Genomic DNA, 19805 nt, shown 5'->3' on the forward strand with positions numbered 1-19805 from the left:
AAGGAAACCAAGGGCCACACTGTCTGTTTAAAATAGGTCAGTCTGCCAGCCCCAGCATGAAGCTGTGCGTGCTCTCCTGCATCCTTTTGCTCTCACACATACACATACTGTGTGCGTGTACCTGCACACACTTAGATGCAATGCATAAAATACACTCATTCTCCCACATGAACTCATGCACAGAGGTCCCCTTTCTTCCATCACCAAGTGTTAGTTGGCACATGTACACAACTCCTCCAAGGAGAAGCTACCTGGTGAGTAGAAAGAAGGGAGGCATATCTCCTTTTTTTACCTTTGCTGTCCATCTGCCCCCAGATTCTCAAAACCCTCAAGCCAGCTCTTAGTACCTGGCTGGAATAGCCCACACAGCCAGGCCTGTCAAGGGAGCAATTATTAGGTGCAGCAAGGGAGATGACAGAGGCCAGAGACAAAGCATAAAGGAGTTGATTTGGTCTTTCAGACTTGTGCTAAGCAAACTGCCTACAACAAAGGGCCCGATCCTATCCAATTTTCCAGCCCCGGTGCAACTACAGTGCAGCCCCTTGGCAAGGGAACAAATGTTCCCATACCTTAAGGAGGCCTCTGTGACTGCTGCCCCACTACAAGAAGCAGTGTATGCCCCATAAGCGCAGTTGCACCGGCACTGGAAAACTGGATAGGATTGGGCCCAAAGTTAGCAGGAAAGGCAATTCATGAGCAGATTGTAGAGCAGTGAGATGCAGCAGGTGACTTAAGACTGGAGATGTGAAAGGAATAGAGATGCTGTTCAAAGCCTTTCCTGTACACCCACACACAGGCACACACCTACCTACCCATGCAGCACCTATTTGGCAAGGACTTCACATGTGAAATTACACACACTCACACACGGAGGCAACTCTGGAGTTTTGCAGGAATTCAAAGGGGAAGATCAGGAGGAAATATACTCCTACACCTTTTTTTCTTCTTCCATAAAACTGTTTCCAAGATTTCTCACCGCAAAATAAATGGTTTAAAAAGCAGGCAATGACATTCCCCTCCACTCCCTAGCCCACCCGCTCTCCCCCACTCTATTGTCCCATTTTTTGAGAGACCGGAAAACAAACTGTCCCTTCGGATCTGTTGCCTCCTAAGACACCACTTCCTACTGGCCAGGAGCAATAACAGTCTGTATACTGGGCCAGTTGTTTCTGCCCCCTCTCTCCCCAGAGGAGGGGTGTGTGTGCTATGGTTTTGTCACCCTAAGGCCACTGTTTATAGTGCTTGCGTCTTCAGCTCAACAGGTTCCCCAGGAGGCTCTGGAGGTGCACTAGTTTCGACCGGCCGGTCACCTCTGAGGATAGACAGGCGCTCTGAGACACCACGCACCCTGGGAAAGAGGACGAAGTCATACAGGAAGCCACCCATCACACCACCAATGATTGGTCCGACCCAATACACCTAGAAAGAAAATGAAGAAAGATATTGAAAGGAGGAACAATGAGGTCAAATGGAGCAAGGCTTGGAAATAGCACTGCTGACAATAAAATGCCATCCAAGAGTTTCAGTCATTCTATGACTTTTAATGGTGAAGATTGGTAGGACTGAGAGAGATGGGGACTATACTACTGCAGACTGCAGATGGATGTGCTAGCCCTAGCACATCAAGGAGCAAGGGTTAGTGCAGTCCACTTTCTGATGTGCTAGTTTACTACCTGAAGGGAGTTCTTCATGTTGGGGAGTATTCACAAGTATTACCACACGCATCGCTACAGTCTGTAGTGATAAAGCCCAGAATTTTACCACCTGACAGCCCAATCCTAACTTACGCTGGTGCAGCCAGGCCGCTTGGCCTGCACTGCATCCAGCTCAAGTCAGGAGAAGGCTGGAGGTCTATTCTGAGTAAGGGGATATTTATCCCTTTACATTGTGTCAAGCCCCAGCCTGCCCTAAGGGGCTTCTCAAATCTGCACCAGCTATTTAGCTGGCGCAAACCCAGAAAGCCTGGTGTAATGCCCAGAAACCCAGGAGTTAGGATACAAGGGGGATACAAGGAGGATACAAGGAGGCCTCCACTGATCCTGCACCCAGTTAGTCTCCCCATTCCACCCTCCCCCACCCAGGAATGCCGCCTTCCCATCACCCTCCTCACATCCCTACACTACTCAGAGTTTTACCCACTTGCGCAGGCAGCCATGGCTCTGGGCACAGCACCAGAGGGTTGGTGCAGGCCTTCTTACCAGCACCGCTTGTGCACAAGTCAGTGTGAAAACACTTTATGGTGCTTTTATGACAGCTCGTGCTGGCACAGCAGCTGCTGCATCAGCACAGCACAATGATCAGATTGTGTTGTCAGTCTATCACCTCATTCTGCATAAGAACTAAGGCTGGAGATGGACAATAATGGAGTAACTTTGGGCCAGTCACGAGCACTGGTGTAACTGGAGGGGGGCAAAACGCTAAGTTTTTCAGGTGCCTGAACACCAGTGTTAAGCGGCCTCTCCTCCTGCCTTCAGAGCCAGTCACAGCTGTGAAAGCAAAGCTGAGACATCTCTTCCACTTTGCTTTTGTAGCTGTGACTGGTCTGAAGGCAAGGTGAAGGGGCTGCTCTACACTGCTCAGGTGTAGTTCAGGTGCCTGAAATATCAGCGTTTTGCCCCCCTCCAGTAAAACCAGTGATAGTGACTTGCCCAAAGTCACTCCGTTATTGTCCATTTCCAGGAATACCAGCCTAACCTACCTCACAAGGTTGTTGTGAGGAGTGAAAGGAGAGAAGGAACCATGTACACCACCCTGAGCTCCTTGGAAGAAGGGCAGTATAAAAATATGAAAAATAAAAATGAATAATTTTGATTCACATAGTTCAAAAGAGGGATTACTGCTTGTAGGGCCAGCCAGTTGACGAGCCCTGGCGAAACTGCCACCTCAACCAGCAGACTGATAAGACAGGCATCCTGAGCATCTCTAGGCAAACTCTCTCCTTCCCTCCACACCTTTCCTCCTTTTTCATTCCCCCTGCCTCTGTCTTTTATTGCAGGAGCTGAAAGAGGAAGCTGCAATGCTAACATACAACTGTACAGTGGGGGCAGTGCCACCTTAGTAATGGGGGAGTTGGGCTGGTGCTGACTCCCTGTGGTGTATGCATTCATGCCACTTTTGCCTCGGGTAAACAGGCCTTACAGAAGTTTACATATACATTGTTTCCACCTGTTTTGCTAGTGAAGTAACAGAACACAAGCACACTATGGGAAGCAAAGCCTCTTTCAAATTTCTCTCTGCTCGCTTTCAATCCATTGTCTGTCTCCATCTGAAGGTCATGTTTGCATTAATACTGTGTGTCATTTTTTTCCTTTTCAGTTTGCCTCTTCCTGTCCCATGTGTTTTATGTTTCATCAAATGGGCAGACCACATTTACTTCCCAGTAGGTGTTCGAGCCTCTCATTTCAAGGGTGCGTTTGGACCTAGAAGAAACTCTGAGGAAATCAGGAATCGTCAGGAGGACAAGGTGTTGATTACATGAACCATTGTGGGATGTGCTGGCAAATACTTCAGCAAATATAGCTCTTACAGACATAACTATGGTAAGAACAGGCATTTCATGGCTGTAATTAAAATATAACATTGGTGTAGCTAAGGGGATGCAGGGGGTAGCAGCTGCACCGGGCATCAAGCTTTCGAGGGGCAACAAACACTAGTGACTAAATTTGTGAAAATCTTGGTATGTATGAATAATACCATCATGTTATATATCATTGGAAAGGTAATTTTATGCTGAAGGTAATGAAATAATCTCCACAGGAATATCTCTATTCCATCAAAAGTTATGGCCAATTAACCATAAAATAAAAACACAACTGCCTTATGGAACAAAGAGTGGATTTTCTTAACTCAAAACTGACCTATGAAATTGATTGTTCTGAGAGATAATGACATGTTATTATGTTATTGACATGTTGCGATGTCATGTTATCATGATTCAGCAAGAAACCAATAAAGTGTTAATATGAGTCAGCTCTCATTTCCATGTATTGTAATACAGTAACCCTTGCTAACTGGGTAAAAAGGCACTTTTTTCAAGTGGTGCTCCTCTTATATTTAGCAGGGGGAGAATAACCATTCCCTCTTCACCCCAGCACAGTGTCTCTGACTGATAAGGAGCATACTATTTAATTATTTACTTAATTAAATTTGATTTTGTCTGGGGAGGGCTACAAATCTTCTTTGACCCTAGGTAGCAGATAGATGACTTAGCTACGCCACTGACTGAGGGGAGGCAGCAGAGCAAGTGGGTGGTGAGCTGCTGGGGGGAGGAGGTGAGTTCCTCCCAATTTTCTCTTTTTTAAAAGCCTGGGCACATCCTGTTGTGACATCACTTCCGGGGCAACATTTTGAGCTTGGCACCAGGCTACAGGATCATTAGCTACGCCACTGATACCAGTAACTCTACTCAGAATTGTTCATATGAATGTCTGGTCTTTTGTCAAATACTCTGATCTTGTTGATATCTTCTGCTAGTGCCTCCATTTTATCTGGGAGTAACAGAATGGAAGGATGTTTTGCACCAAAAAATGAAAAGCTGGCAATGACATTTCCTTCCACTCCCCATCCCACCAGATCCCTTCCATTCTGATGTTCTGGTTTTTTGATTTTAAGACCCACAGCCAAATCCTATCCCTGGTGTAGCCATGCCAATGTGTGTGCTGCATCCTGTGGTGGGAGAGTAATTGTGGAGTCCTTCACAAAGTAAGGGAACATTTGTTCCCTTGCCTTGGGGCTGCATTGCAGCTGCACTGGTGCTGGAAAGTTGAATAGGATGGGGCCCCCAGTCATTCCCTTGAATTACAGTAGATACAAAATTTAAATATCATGCATACTCTGAACTGCTCAGGGCTGCCCTGAATCCCTTGGTGTGATTTGGATTCAGTTTTGGTTAGCCCAGAGCTTTCTGATAACACTGACTTGACCTGTTACTCCACACCAGTTCATGTAAGTCTATTTTCTTACCCCAGGAACCTCATTCTTACCCAGTGGTTGGTGAAGTTGCGAGTGATGGCAGCAGGGGCAAAGGATCGAGCAGGGTTCATGCCAGCTCCTGTATAATACATCTGAAAGAGAGTAGGGTCAGGATGGAAAGGCTGTTTCTGCCTATATGCAAAGTGCCTCATGTCTCTTGACATGTCTCATGGCCATCAGCAGGTCCAGTTTTCTTTATAAAGGCACACAGGAACATATGTGCAAAACTGTCTTCTCATTTCAGAACCCTGACACAGGCTGTCACACCATGCAGTCATACGGAGGTTTGTAGGCAACTTGGGGCACAATCCTAACCGGCAGTTATGCTGGTATAGTAGCCCCTGGAGGGTTGCAAACATGCCGTAAAGCATATTTACGCCTCTGTGGGAGGAAGCTGGGTCGGTGCATCCAGATGGAGACACATCTGGATCGGTGCAGACACATGGAGGCCGGCGGAGGCCTCCGCAGCAGCTTCCTCCCTGCCGCTTGTGCCAGTGCACCCACACCGGCACAAGCGGCGCAGGTAGGCATGGGGGGTGCGGGGAGGAGGCGGGAGGGGACGTTTCTGGGCAGGGGGAGGGTGGGCGATGGGCGGCCCCGGGGGTGGGCGTGCAGGGAATTGGGGGCGGGGCTGGGACCCAGCAGTTATGCCAGATCCCAACCCCTGTCCCCAGGAAGAATGAAGTGGCTTCAAGCCGCTCTGCTCTCCTTGGACTTGTACCACCTCCAGAGGTGGCGCAGGTCCGAGGAGACCCATTGGGGTGTGCAGCCCTTATCCAGGGGTAAGGGGAGAACTTCCTCTTGCCCGTGGCTGAGCCACTGCACCCAACAAACCTGCATTGGATGCAGCGCAAGCCTCCTGGCTTGCCTGCTCCAGCTCAGGTTTGGATTGCGTCCTTAGGGCCCAATACTATCCAATTTTCCAGTGCCTGTGCTGCTGTGCATATAGGGTATGCACTGCTTCCTGTGTTGGGGATGCAGTCACAGAGGCCTCCTTAAGATATGGGAACATTTGTTCCCTTACCCCAGGGCTGCATTGCGGTTGCACTGGTGCTGGAAAGTTGGATAGGATTGGGCTGTCACTTGGCAGCTAATATTCACACCATGAGTGCAACACCATTGTGTCTCCATTTTTACTCCCAGATACGGACACTTTGAGAGGCAAATCAGAGAGTTTTTTGACCATTTGTAGTTTTATTACTAGTATATACCAAAGGGAAACGGTCGAGAACCCTGAATAAAATCTCCAAGCCTCCCCTGACTTGCCCCCATTTTATCAAAATAATGCATCCCCATTAGCTGATGGGCTGTCACAAATATAAAATAGGTAAGGTTCCCTTTCACCCCCCCCCATAATTTGAGCACCACTTAATAGGTTCAAAATGCCCATGTCAGGGATCTGTTTAGCACGGGGTGTATTGGAATAGAGGAAGATCTGGCAAGGAGGTAGATGTGGTGTCAGCAGTGGCCCCTTTAAGGGTAAGGCCTGGGCATTCAGCAGAGTGTGCTGCACAGCTGCAGCCACTTGAAGACAATAGGGCCCTCAGGGATATAAGGGGCACCTGAGGCAGGAAGGGGGGTGTGGGTTGGAGAAGGAGTGCAGGTTGGAGAGGAGACTGACTTTGGAATCTGACCTTGGACTGTGACTTGGCTTATTGACTTTGCCCTGGATACTCTGACTGACTTTGTGACTAACTCAAACAGACTGCTGGAGACACTGGAGTTTGGTGTGTGGCTGCTGTGCCCAAGACCTGCTGAGGACCAAGGGTCTGCTGTAGTGGCGGGAGGCTGCTGGCAGGAGAGGAGAACCTCTGCAGGTTGAACAGGCGAGCTACCCTGGAGGTGGGGTCCAGCAGGACTGCAGGGCAGAACCAGGGTCATTTGTTGGGGGAAAGAAGGGGAGCTAATTTGCTTAAAGTGGGCATAATTCTCCAGGCAGAGCTTGGCCTTGGAATTTGGCAAAATGGGGGGGGGGGGTGATTTTTTTTCTGGCACAAACATGTAGAAGAACAGGTTGGTATTAGGGGTGCAAAGGGCAGTGTTGCATACAGCAAGATCCTAGAACCACAGCATAAAAATTGTGAGGCCAGTAGGGGAGCTGTTCTGGTCCTGGCTTTCTTTCCAAAGAGACTTCATCCCTGTGCTTCTTGAACACTTGAGTCATTACCCCAAAGAGGTGTCCAAGGGTGAGTGAGAATCCCACAGCCAGTGCCACAGATCCCATGCGCCCATTGCGCCTCTCGTCATAGGTAGCGAAGATGCAGAGGACAAATTGTAGAGTCAGGAAGATTTCCACGATGGTAGCTTGGCCTACATTTACACTGGGGTGTATCTGCAACCAGAGTCACACAAAGAAAGGTAGAGCCATAAGGGACAGGAGAAATTAATACCTCATTTCATTCCCTACTGATTAAAAAAATTATAATACATATGTTATGTTCATTAAGTACAGTACATAATAAATAAATATTCTTTTTCCAAGGACTAGGTAAGAAGAAGAAGCATAAACTTTTTCAAAATACACCTAAATACAGAAAAATTACAAAATAATGACTGCACAATAGGAACTAGTTTTTGGATTAAAGCATTATCAAACAAGTGGGGCTAGCAAGTTGGAGAACAAATGGATTAGGAATGTTACATTAAATCTTAACAGATTAGAAATACAAGCATTTGTATTTAGGAGGCTCTTTATTTAATCAACAATTATTTAGATTTAACTCTTTGAAGTAACACAGTTGTTGAAGTCATGCCCAGAGGTTCATCATCTACCTTCTAGACTGAGACAGCATTAACTGTACCTATCCCATACCTAGCAAATGTTTAGGGAGTTGATCCAAAACTGGGTGTGGAGATTTGGACAAAGCTTTTAATAGGTGACTTTGTGCATGTCACTGACTGCCAGGTATAGCCTCAGACACATTGGGAGTCTGAGTGGCGAAGAACCAGAAAGCCAAAAAGCAGCAGGAAGTCTGTAGGCAGGACAGAGTCCATGAGAGACTTCAAGCAAGCCTGCCCTGAGAGCCTTTACAGTATAGGGGTCAGGGATTATCCCTCCAGCCTCCAGAAGTGAACTGCATTGATCTACTTCCTCACTGTGCTTCATTGCACAGTTTTCTCAAACCAGGATGGGTGAGACTTCCAGTTTTTTAAAAGGGACCACGCAAATGAAGGAGCTCCTTTGTTCATGTGGTCCCTTTAAGTAAAACCAGAAGTTCCACACTTTCTGGTTTGTGAAAACCATGTGATGGATTATGGTAAAGGGTTTTCTTTCGTTTTTTTTTTAGCAAGTGTGGCAGAGGTTCCTAGGGCACAGATGTGGGACAATGTCCCTGTGTGCATCGTTCCTGCCCTTTGGCCAGATCTGAGTGGTGGCAGAATTACCACCTGACAATCCCCAAGTCCCAGGTTCATTCAGACCCACTCAAAGCTCAAATTCTGACACTGGCCCTTAACTTCAGGTCTCCCATCCACATGAGCTGCAGTTCTATACAAATCATAACAGTGCAATTCTATAGATGGCTGCTCAAAATTAAGATGCATTGAGCTCAATGAAACTTTCTCCTAAGTGAGATTGTGGTTTTAGAAAATTAGCTAATTCAATCAATTCAAATGAATTAATCGGAAAACTCTGATCCCAAACCTCCACTGCCTTGTGGCTACATCCAGTTATGGAAAAGGCTTCAGGAGTCAACCTCGAGGCAAAATCCGGAGCCGGAGTCCCTGAGGCAGTTCAAGGCTGTATACGGTCACGTTCTGGCAACTCCTGCGACGCCGCTGGAACCAACCTTATTGGCTTCTGCATTTCCATTGGACCGTTTCAGTGACGTGGAGAGGGGGGATTTGCTGCATGGCTAACAGTCTATCCTTCATATCTACTTTACCCAGGCTTCGTGCACTGGAGAGGACACTCTGTTCCAGAACACTATTCAGAGTGCGATACCATAGTCTTCCGAGACTGAAGGATGCCAACAACAAGAATCCTGACATGCTCAATGATTTTGTTTATCATCTTGATTTGGGTTTAGAATTTTGGTATCTTGGACAAATACGCAATAATTAAATTGGGAGGGACCAAAAGGCATTTAGTTCAATCTCTCCTTGCTACCCCAAAGCAGAATTGTCCATTCACTACTCTGCCACAGGCCAACCTGTACACATGCAGAGAACAAGATCTTACATTGAAAGGGGAAGGAAGAAGAGTTATTGTGAGATTCTGAGTTATTGTGAGAATTCGAATCAGATGTGGGGTATGAGAAGAGAGGTGGGAATAAGAATGGAGTGGGTAGCAGGATATGGCTTGAACATGGAACATAATTTCCATATTGTTTCCATATTTCCATATTCCATTTCCAAATTTCCATATTTAAAAAATTTAATAATGGGTAGCGCAATCCTAACTTGCACTGGAATAGGCAGGCCAGTGGGCCTGCACTCTATCCAGTGCAAGTTTGGGATTGACTGCGGCTCAGTCAGGGGCAAGGGAAAACTTTTTCCCTTACCCCAGGGAGAGCTGCAGTGGCCCCAATGGGTCTTCTTGGATCTGCACCACCTGACGAGGTGCTAGGGCTAGGATCTGGCACAACTGCCAGGTCCTGGCCCCGCCTGCCCACCTGCCCATGGGCCCACTGCCACCCACCCTCCCCGCACCTAAAACACCTCCCTCCTGCCGCCTCCCTGCCCTTCGCCCGCCCTCCCAGACCCCTGCACTGGCCAAGCTCGGCCGGCGCGGTCTTACCTTTCCTTGCTGCCGCAGAGGCTGGATTTGGCCTCCATGGGGCGGTGCACCACTGTGCGCCAGCGCAGCTTACTCCCACGGAGACGCAAATGTGCTTTATGGCACATTTGCAACCCTCCTGGGCCGGCACAATGGACTTGTTCCAGCCCAACATGCACTTAGGAGTGCACTCTAAATCAGTGAACAAATACACCACAGAAGGTGCCTCTGTAGCAAATAGCTACAGAGCAAGTGTGCCAAGTCATAAATGACAGGATATTTTCCTTTCTTACCTCTCCTAGTGACTATGGGCTCCACTATCCCACTTTGCCCATCTCACTGTAAGATTCTTCAGGGATCTCGTCTGATCTTGGAAGCTAAGCAGGGTCGGGCCTGGTTAGTACTGGGATGGGAGACCACGTGGAAATACCAGGTGCTGTAGGCTTATACCATAGTCTTTCGAGACTGAAGGTTGCCGACCAACCAACAGGAGATATCAGAGAAGTATTTAAAGTAAAAGAATGATTTTATTGAATTGCTTGAATAGCAATCAATTACTGTATTTGAGGGCGACCAGAATCTTTCAATGATGTTAGATGTAGCTTGTGTGAAGTAACCCTGAGCCATCCTAACTAAACCTATAAGGAATAGGAGTGGACCTCAACAAGTGGGAAACCCTGGCCTCTGAGCGGCCCGCTTGGAGGCAGGCTGTGCAGCATGGCCTTTCCCAGTTTGAAGACACACTTGGCCAACAGTCTGAGGCTAAGAGGCAAAGAAGGAAGGCCCATAGCCAGGGAGACAGACCAGGGACAGACTGCACTTGCTCCTGGTGTGGAAGGGATTGTCACTCCCGGATTGGCCTTTTCAGCCACACTAGACGCTGTGCCAGAACCACCTTTCAGAGCGTGATACCATAGTCTCTCGAGACTGAAGGCTGCCAACAAGTATGTACATACCCTTATTCCGCCAACCAATTTTGCATTTCTAAAGGTGTACTGTCTTTATTGCTGTTTTCTGTACTCAGTGCATGTCCCTCTTTATTCAAAATCCTAAACTGGCCACACCCAGTCCCCCTGGTTGATGTTCCTTTCCTTCTATCTAACAGAAATAGGTGACACCCATTCTTTACACTTTTGGCTCAGTTGTCTCTAACTGCTTCACAACCATGCCTCAATTAAATACTTAAATTGACAATGCAAAGCACAGCAGCGCACCAGACAGCCACAGTCCCTGAGCTTGTCTATATGCACAGAGCAGGACTGTGCTCACTAGCTCGCCCCCATGCTCCACATAGTCAGCAAAAAGTCGGAAAGAGGTTCCTATGCACAGATGCACGTGTGTGATTCCCCTCCACACGTACGCACATGTGCATGCACACACATTAATTTCTTGAATGAAAAAAACCCTGCCCAAGTCTGACACATGACATCAAACCAGCTCCTCAATGGGGAAGTGTCATATCTGAATAATGGGCACTGAAACAAAATCAGTTTTGAAAATGTTCCTTCCCTTCACCTGTGCTTGAATTCAAGCATTCACAACACAACACAATACAGCTTTCACTCTGAGAATTAGCATTTCACATCTGAATTTTCAATTCAACAGTGCCTTCCTAAACAGAATGAATGTGCTGGTGTATGAATGAGCTCTGAGAACAGCGACTGCACAACCTCTGAAACCACGAAAGGTGCTGACAGACACTTTCCTTTTCATTTTTCAAAATATGACCAAGTCTGTAGCGAACTGGCATCTGCAAGACCCTATTTAAAAGCTAAGCCTTGAATCAGAGTAGGCAGAGCCATGAAGTCAGTAGGCTAGCGTCAATGCACCAAGTTGTTTAATTTTGTTTTTCTTTACATCAATCTATAATGCAAATCCCTATGGCTCAATTCCAGATTCTGTCTGACATCAACATTCGCATCTAGTTCAACCAGCAGCAGGACAATGCCTTGAAGAAAAGCACATGTTAGCATTATGTGTGGAGCACTTGAAGATCACACTTCATCACACCTGGGGTTTGATCTCATTGCTAGTGAACAAGGCAACAAAGATGCAAGGGGTCTTTCTTTCAAATGCCAATATGATTCATTTTTGCTGGTGCTACCTGTGGCTCTGATTCACAGTAAATGAATTGGTACCACAATGACCTCACTAACGTCCTACCAATAATACTGACCTACCTCTCCTCACAGCTGTCTCTCCATGTGTCTCTCTCCCTTCCCTTCCACTTATAATCCTGTTACTCTGAACTGTCATTCTTTTAAAATCCTCTCTTGCGCTCCTTTGTGCTGTCTCTCTCCCCCAACAGCACATACACAAGCACATACACCAAACACACAGCATTTTCACTGCAGACTGGCTTCTGCCCAGCCATAAAACCAAAGTCATGTTGATCAACTGCGGTTAAGAGAATAGCCACATAAGCTGTTTGCATCTCTTACGAATGTTTATAGGTTCTAGCTCCAGACCCAGGACTTGAAAGGTAGGTTTTTTCCCCCCTATATTTTGCAATTAAAGATTCCACAGGATGCTAAAAATCACACTTCCCTCTTCTGGCACCCCTGGAATTGTCTTTACAAATCCGGATTTTAAAAAGTATTCCATAGTCCATTACTGGACCCCTTGCATTTTGCAAGGCTACCTCTTCTGTTTTTAGAAAGGGAGATGCCACTCTCATCAAACATGCTTCCAGACAGCTCTGCATCCATTTACCGTGTTGAGTGCCAGGTTACCCCGCAGCGCTGGTGGTGTGACTCCATAAAGCACAGCTGCCCCGGCCACTCCTCCTAGCACCTGGGCAATCATGTAGAAGACAGCGCGGAAGAGGGAAAGCTGTGAGCCCAGCAGGAAGGCCATGGTGACCGCTGGATTGATGTGGGCACCGCTCACATGGCCTAGAGACTGCACCATGGTGGCTGCCACCAGACCAAAGGCCAGAGCCACCTGAAGAACATTAAGGGGGCCAATGACCCAGCGTAGTGAGGCCCCCAGGCCAAAGAAGACATAGATCATGGTGCCAAAGAACTCAGCAAAGACAGCCCTCCAGAAGGAGGACGAGCGTGCCTCCCACATGATGATGAGGCAGGAGGACAGGGGAGGGCGCTATGTGCAGTGGCAGCAAAATGATCTTCAAGCCCACTGCTTTCTAGGCAGGCAGTGAGCTTTATAAGGCTGCCAAGCCCAGCCCAGGAGGTGGGAACTCACTTCAACTCATTAGGGTCTCTTAACCTCTTCACTGCCTGGCTGGGAGAGCTGTGATGATGCTCCTTATAAAGGCAAAAGAGACAGGTGGATTCCCAGATCCAGGTCCTGCCTTCAAGAGTTTTGATCTCCCACAGATCAATCTCTCCCTTTCTCCCTTTGCCTTTTTCACTGGACTTGCCTATTTCTCAGCTAAGAAGACTCTGGCGTTGGGGGTTCCTTGCTAGCAGCTGCTGAGGCAGGTGCCTTAGCTGAAGGAATCAGGCAATTTGTGGGTGTGGGGTGGCTATTTGGGGGGCTCCCTGGTGAAAATTAGGTTCTGTCTTGCTCCCCATGCTAGGACAGCTTCAACGAGGGACTTCAACAAAGTGTCCCAAGACATTGTGGAGATGCTTTGGAAGCTCCACTGCCTGCAATTCAGAAACTTTTGCCTTCCCAGTGTGAGGAATGGAGTAGAAAAGCTGTCTGTACTGTAACAAATTTATGGGCTGAAATGGGGATGGAGGGAGCCTGGTTCTGTAATTGGAGCCAATATAGCCTATGGGTTAGGGACATGCAGGCACTCACATACAGTACAGCCTGCAAGGTGTGCCCTTTATCCTGACCCTGGCACACTTCTCACACCAAATTGTCCAAGCAACACTAAGCAATGGTCGCAGTGGTGTTTAGGCCTAATAGCTTTATTAGACAAATTCAGAGTAGTTGATGATGCCTGCTAAGCACAACCAACTGGCAAGAGGGAAACTTAGCACTCTTATCTTATCCTTTGTACATGACATGAGATTTTAACAGATTACATGCTACTCAACTCTGCTGTGTAGCAGTTAAACTAGAACTTTTGAAGCACATCATGGTATATATACCGTGGAAATGCTCAGAGGCCGACCAGACCTTGCCGCTGTGTGTTTCCACAATGTACACAAGACTAAGAAAAGGCATGGATGAGTTTTAAGCCCTGCCTTTTTAGCAGTTCCACAGCATGAGTCGGTAAAATTATATCTGTTATCTGTTAAAATCATAACATGTGGAGGAGGCTTGTGTTACTGAAAGCAATGGAACTACCTTTAAATGGTTTTATGAATTAGCTACCTTGGATTTCTCCTCTGTTCAGAGTGGAAATATGAAAATTTTAAATATATTTTCCCCCTAGGTAGTGGGAGTTGGAGCCCTCAGATGAGAGATTTCCCAAAAAAAAGTCTGATGACATATGCCCTCAATTTGATTATATTGAACTTTTTTTTCAGAGCTGGACAAAGGGCTGCAGATAACCATTCACAACCTTGACTTCCCTTTGCCTCTCAGGAGGCATTCTGGAACATTCCAGTGCAGAAGAGGCGGAATACCCTTTGAAAGATTGGTATGATCCATCTTCTAGCTAGGACAGAAAGCATTATTCTGTGAACTTGCATGATTTGTTAAATTTTGTGCACTTTCATGGGTATTTAGCCCATTTCTGCCTGGCCCACAGGTGTGCACATGTGATCCCTGTTGCATATATGCATTGTTGGGCAGCAAGGGCATAAGGTGAGTTTTCCAAACAATAAGATATTTGCTGTGTCGTTTAATCAACAGAAACTGCTACCTTTAAAAAAAAAAAGCTCTCAAAATGGAATTTTTACTGGAATAGCATACATAATTTAATTACACATGATTATGTACAATTTAATGTACATAATTATGTACATAATTCATAATTTGACAAGCTAAAAAGCAATGATCTTTTACTAAACAGGAGTTCCTATTAAGATAAATGGATTTTTCCCCCAGTGGATTTGCACTGCCTTAAATCTATGTCTGGAATGCTGCTAAACACAACCTGAAAAAGGTCTTCCAAAAAGCAGATTGAGACAGAGTTATATTGCATTGGTGTGAGTTCACAAATTCAAGGTGACTCAAGATGCGCAGATCTGTAGGTAAAAGATGGAGTAAATGGTCATGAGAATCTGTCTGCATTCTTTGTAAATTATCTTATGACAACTCTGTTTATATCTCTTGCTTCCTCCAATGAACTCAGTTACTTACTAGTTCCTCGCACCCTGGGATTTATCCTCATAACACTGTAAGACGCATTAGACTGAGAGAGCACAGTTGGCTAATATTACCCATAACTGAGGGATAACTGGGATTTGAATTCTGGTCTCTCCATTCCTAGCCAAATGCTCCAAACCATGCTGACATGGTTGCATGTTCAAAACTGAGAAATATTTGATCAATTGGCACTCTAGTCCAAGTTTCAGATGTTGCTCAATACATTCCATGGTGGAAAAAGTTCCCTTCGGCTCGGAAAAGGCTCTTCATGTGAAACCTCAGCATTTTCAGTCCCAGTCCGTAATCCTGACGCACAACCCATTTAATTAACCTATGGACTGCTCCCCCACCAGTTTTTCCTTAAAAAATGCATCAGGGCCAGCTCTAGCATTAGGTAGGATTATGCCTCAAGCAGTTGAGAGGGAGATCATCAAAGGACTGAAAGTGATCAATAATGACAATAACAGTCATTATTATCTTTTCCTTTCTTTATCACCATGTGATGTCATGTGGATTTTCCACCCCAGGCACCCAAATGTTTTGGGCCATTTCTGACTGTTCCATCCATATCCAAGGCAGTTTGCCTCTTACGATTTCTACACACAATAAAGTTCCCAAATGTGTAATCTGGATTCCAGGGAATTTCAGTTTCTGTTATGAAAAAATAAATAAGGGCACAATCCATAAACTATTAAGATGCACAAATGGTTCTATGAACTTTCCCAGCACCAGTAAAAACAGCCACATCGTGGGAAGCCCCACACTTACTGGCTATGCACCACATACAAAATTGATCTGGCTGTGCGCTACTGTACCTGGCAGCTGATCTGAGCCACTCTGATCAATTTGGCAAGCTGCAGTGATGCTGGAAGAGGAACATCAGTCATCAGCACTGGTGTAGGTGGATAATACCTCTAATGTCTCAATCCTATGGGATGCTAAAGATGGCGGAACTTGCATTCTGCTGTCATAAATGGCACACCACTATAGTGCGTTGGTGCTGTTGGCACAAACAGCTGGCAGCTCCATGCGCCCACTATGAAAGGACCTGGCCCTCTGTGAAGCAGGTAAGGTGGAAGCATGGGTGGGCTGTGGGTGGTTTGGGGGAGGTTTGGAGGGAGGAAGGAAGGGTGCAGTTTGGGTATGGGAGGGGGAGGCTCTCGGCGACAATTGAACACTCTGGATCCTATCCCCCTTTCTCAGCCCAGACTCCCTTCCTATTCTCAGTCTTACGCAAACTAAATGGCTGACATGGGTCCAAGGATACCCGTTGCCTTTGGCATTCAGGTGGCCTACTGGAGGGAAGTAATAGTTATGTTTACTTACGTCTTGCGGCTGTCTGATTGCCCCCCCTCCACATGCAGTGCACACTCGTTAAAAGAGAAGATGTTTCAGACCTTGTTGATAAATTAAAGATCAATAAGTCACCAGGCCCTGATGGCATCCACCCAAGAGTTATGAAGGAATTGAAGAATGAAGTTGCTGATCTCTTGACTAAAATATGCAACCTGTCCCTCAAAACGGCCACGGTGCCAGAAGATTGGAGGATAGCAAATGTCACACCAATCTTTAAAAAGGGAAGGAGGGGGAGACCCGGGAAACTATAGGCCCGTCAGCCTAACATCTATACTGGGTAAGATGGTGGAATGCCTCATCAAAGATAGAATCTCAAAACACATAGACGAACAGGCCTTGCTGAGAGAGAATCAGCATGGCTTCTGTAAGGGTAAGTCTTGCCTCACGAACCTCATTTGAAAAGGTCAACAGGCATGTGGATGCGGGAGAACCCGTGGACATTATATATCTGGACTTTAAGGAGTTCGACACGGTCCCTCACCAAAGCCTACTGAAAAAACTCCACAGTCAGGGAATTAGAGGGCAGGTCCTCTCATGAATTGAGACCTGGTTGAAGACCAGGAAACAGAGAGTGGGTGTCAATGGGCAATTTTCACAATGAAGAGAGGTGAAAAGCGGTGTGCCCCAAGGATATGTCCTGGGACAGGTGCTTTTCAACCTCTTCATAAATGACCTGGAGACAGGGGTGAGCAGTGAGGTTGCAAAGTTTGCAGACAACACCAAACTTTTCCAAGCGGTGAAGACCAGACATGATTGTGAGGAGCTCCAGAAGGATCTCTCCAAACTGGCAGAATAGGCAGCAAAATGGCAGATGCGTTTCAATGTAAGTAAGTGTAAAGTCATGCACATTGGGGCAAAAAATCAAAACTTCACATATAGGCTAATGGGTTCTGAAGCTGTCTGTGACAGATCAGGAGAGAGATCTTGGGGTGGTGGTGGACGATGAAAGTGTCGACCCAATGTGCAGCAGCAGTAAAGAAGGCCAATTCTATGCTTGGGATCATTAGAAAAGGTATTGAGAACAAAACAGCTAATATTATAGTGCCGTTGTACAAATCGATGGTAAGGCCACACCTGGAGTATTATGTCCAGTTCTGGTCGCCACATCTCAAAAAGGATATAGTGGAAATGGAAAAGATGCAAAAGAGGGCAACTAAGATGATTGCTGGGCTGGGGCACCTTCCTTATGAGGAAAGGCTATGGCGTTTGGGCCTCTTCAGCCTAGAAAAGAGACGCCTGAGGGGGGACATGATTGAGACATACAAAATTATGCATGGGAAGGATAAAGTGGATAGAGGGATGCTCTTTACACTCTCACATAACACCAGAACCAGGGGACATCCACTCAAATTGAATGTTGGGAGAGTTAGGACAGACAAAAGAAAATATTTTTTTACTCAGCGTGTGGTTGGTCTGTGGAACTCCTTGCCACAGGATGTGGTGATGACATCTGGCCTGGATGCCTTTAAAAGAGGATTGGACAAGTTTCTGGAGGAAAAATCCATTACGGGTTACAAGCCATGATACGTATGTGCAACCTCCTGATTTTAGAAGTGGGCTATGTCAGATGCAAGGGAGGGCACTAGGATGCAGGTCTCTTGTTATCAGGTGTGCTTCCTGGGGCTTTTGGTGGGGCCGCTGTGAGATACAGGAAGCTGGACTAGATGGGCCTATAGCCTGATCCAGTGGGGCTGTTCTTATGTTGATACAGCTGCATCGTGGAAGTAGGTGGGGTATAGGATTGGGCTTAAGTTTCCAGCCCTTATGATGGTCATCGCAGTCTAAAAACGCAAAATTAGCCTCTGCAAATTACACATCACTTAGTTGACAGAGTTTGTATGCAGTCATTCAATTCCTCTACTCATCCACCTACAACTCCTCTCCACTTATCTACAGCTCTCTTTCTTCCACTGTAATATTCATTATGAAAACATTTTGTATTCTCAACTTTGAAAGCAAATTAAGCAATTTGGATAAATATAACTGATGTAAATAGCTTGCTGCAGAGCATTTGTTCCACACACCACTGTATTCCCATCCCCTAGTGTCCAACTCCTGTGTTTTGAAACCAGTTATTAAGATATGTCATTATCTATAACAGTAAATAATTGAAATGAAAGAGAACACTGTGTAAAATAACATATGAAGTTTTGAAAAATAATTATAATCGCCTTGCATGGATATACAAAACTACTGAGAAGAAAATACGCTTTTAATAATTATATCATGCTTCTAATAAAATTATGCTTCCAATTAAATTATGTCCCTCTTGTTACAACTCTGGGCCTCTGTGACATTACCAAACATCCAGTTCTGTTTTCAACCAGATAAGAAGGAAGAAATGGAACGAAACAGAAGAAGGCAAAACAGACAAAAGCTGGGAAGAAGGGTGTATGTGTGTGGGTGTGCATAAATTATTGAGTGCCGGGTAAGAACTCAGAGGCAAGGAAAAAGGAGTAAACTTTCGAACAGATTCAGAAAAGAGAACTGTTGTTCAGCATGACACCTCCTTAGGGCACTAGAAAAACAACCGTGGGATTGGTTCCATGGAGGGGAACAGGATTTGGTGGCCACCACTGCTGCCAAACTCATCTCCTTCCTGGACCCTATCTGCCCTCATCCCACCCCATCGCTGTCCCACTCTGCCCTCCCCCACCATCACTGCCTCATTGTGTCCTCCTCGCTCCATTCCACCCTTCCTTCTCTGACATCTTAATTACTTTGGTGGGTCCACTTGGATCTGTTGATGTAGACTGGAAGGATTCGGTTTTCCCACTGGCGTTCCTGCAGTGCGTTACTCTGCACACTACCAGAGTGCCTTTTATGATGGCTTTATGGCAGTCAGTGGTAGTAGGACACATTGGCTGGCCCTAATAGGATTAGGCCAACAAACTTATTTAAGGAAACATTCCTAAACCAATTAGAAATACAACCCTAAGTAATAATATGTCTCTTTTCTGTACCTGTTTGAAAATTGTCTCCTTTTCCTTTACTGCTATTTGAATGTCACCACATTTTTGCTTCACTTCAAGGACGCAGATGACCAGGTTGGTTTGGAGCAATTTTGTAATAGTCACAGCACTCCTGAAAGGCATCCCATATGCCATTAAATTTGTGTAAGGTATTCCTTCATATGTCACTTGTTCCTGAGATGCTGATTCTAGGAGTTCTGCTACCTACCCTTCAATATGAGGCGGAGACCTGGATTGCTAAACCAATAAAACCAGCCACTTAGCACACTGTACCCAACCTACCCACTTCATGCTGAAGGCCCATGGGCCAGAAGGTCACCAAATACCAAGTGAACAAATTAGAATTCACAGACTGTGCCTAGTGCAAGGCCAATTCTTTGTTCAACCTCTTTCCAGAACCCACGAATGGTCTTAAAGTGTGTAACTCTCAACATCTCCAGCCAACAGCTGGAGTAACACTTTGTGCTGCACTAGTTTAAGAGCCAAACTACACATCATGACAAACAGGTTTGGACCTTTCTTTGTGTTTATTTTTATTAAATAGCGCATGTAGCATATGT

At 46.1% G+C, this 19805-nt stretch overlaps 1 protein-coding gene across 1 annotated transcript; it reads right to left on the bottom strand.

Moving 5' to 3' along the window:
- Nucleotides 1-1233: 1233 nt before the first annotated feature.
- On the bottom strand, nucleotides 1234-12760 carry MIP (major intrinsic protein of lens fiber). Its single transcript, XM_066613465.1, has 4 exons — nucleotides 12401-12760; nucleotides 7139-7303; nucleotides 4983-5063; nucleotides 1234-1419 (listed from the first exon to the last, which is right to left on the bottom strand). The coding sequence occupies exons 1-4, from the start codon at nucleotides 12758-12760 to the stop codon at nucleotides 1234-1236; spliced, it is 792 nt and encodes a 263-aa protein (XP_066469562.1).
- Between the last annotated feature and the right edge of the window lie 7045 nt (nucleotides 12761-19805).

This window comes from Tiliqua scincoides, chromosome 2, assembly GCF_035046505.1.
Source record: "Tiliqua scincoides isolate rTilSci1 chromosome 2, rTilSci1.hap2, whole genome shotgun sequence".
NCBI lineage: Eukaryota > Metazoa > Chordata > Lepidosauria > Squamata > Scincidae > Tiliqua > Tiliqua scincoides.

Coding starts and splice junctions, on each gene's coding strand:
- MIP (XM_066613465.1), bottom strand. CDS start 12,760: ATGTGGGAGGCACGCTCGTCCTCCTTCTGGAGGGCTGTCTTTGCTGAG. Junction 7,304..12,400: donor GTAACCTGGCACTCAACACG/GTAAATGGATGC, acceptor CTCTGGTTGCAG/ATACACCCCAGTGTAAATGT. Junction 1,420..4,982: donor GCAACTTCACCAACCACTGG/GTAAGAATGAGG, acceptor TTTTCTTTCTAG/GTGTATTGGGTCGGACCAAT.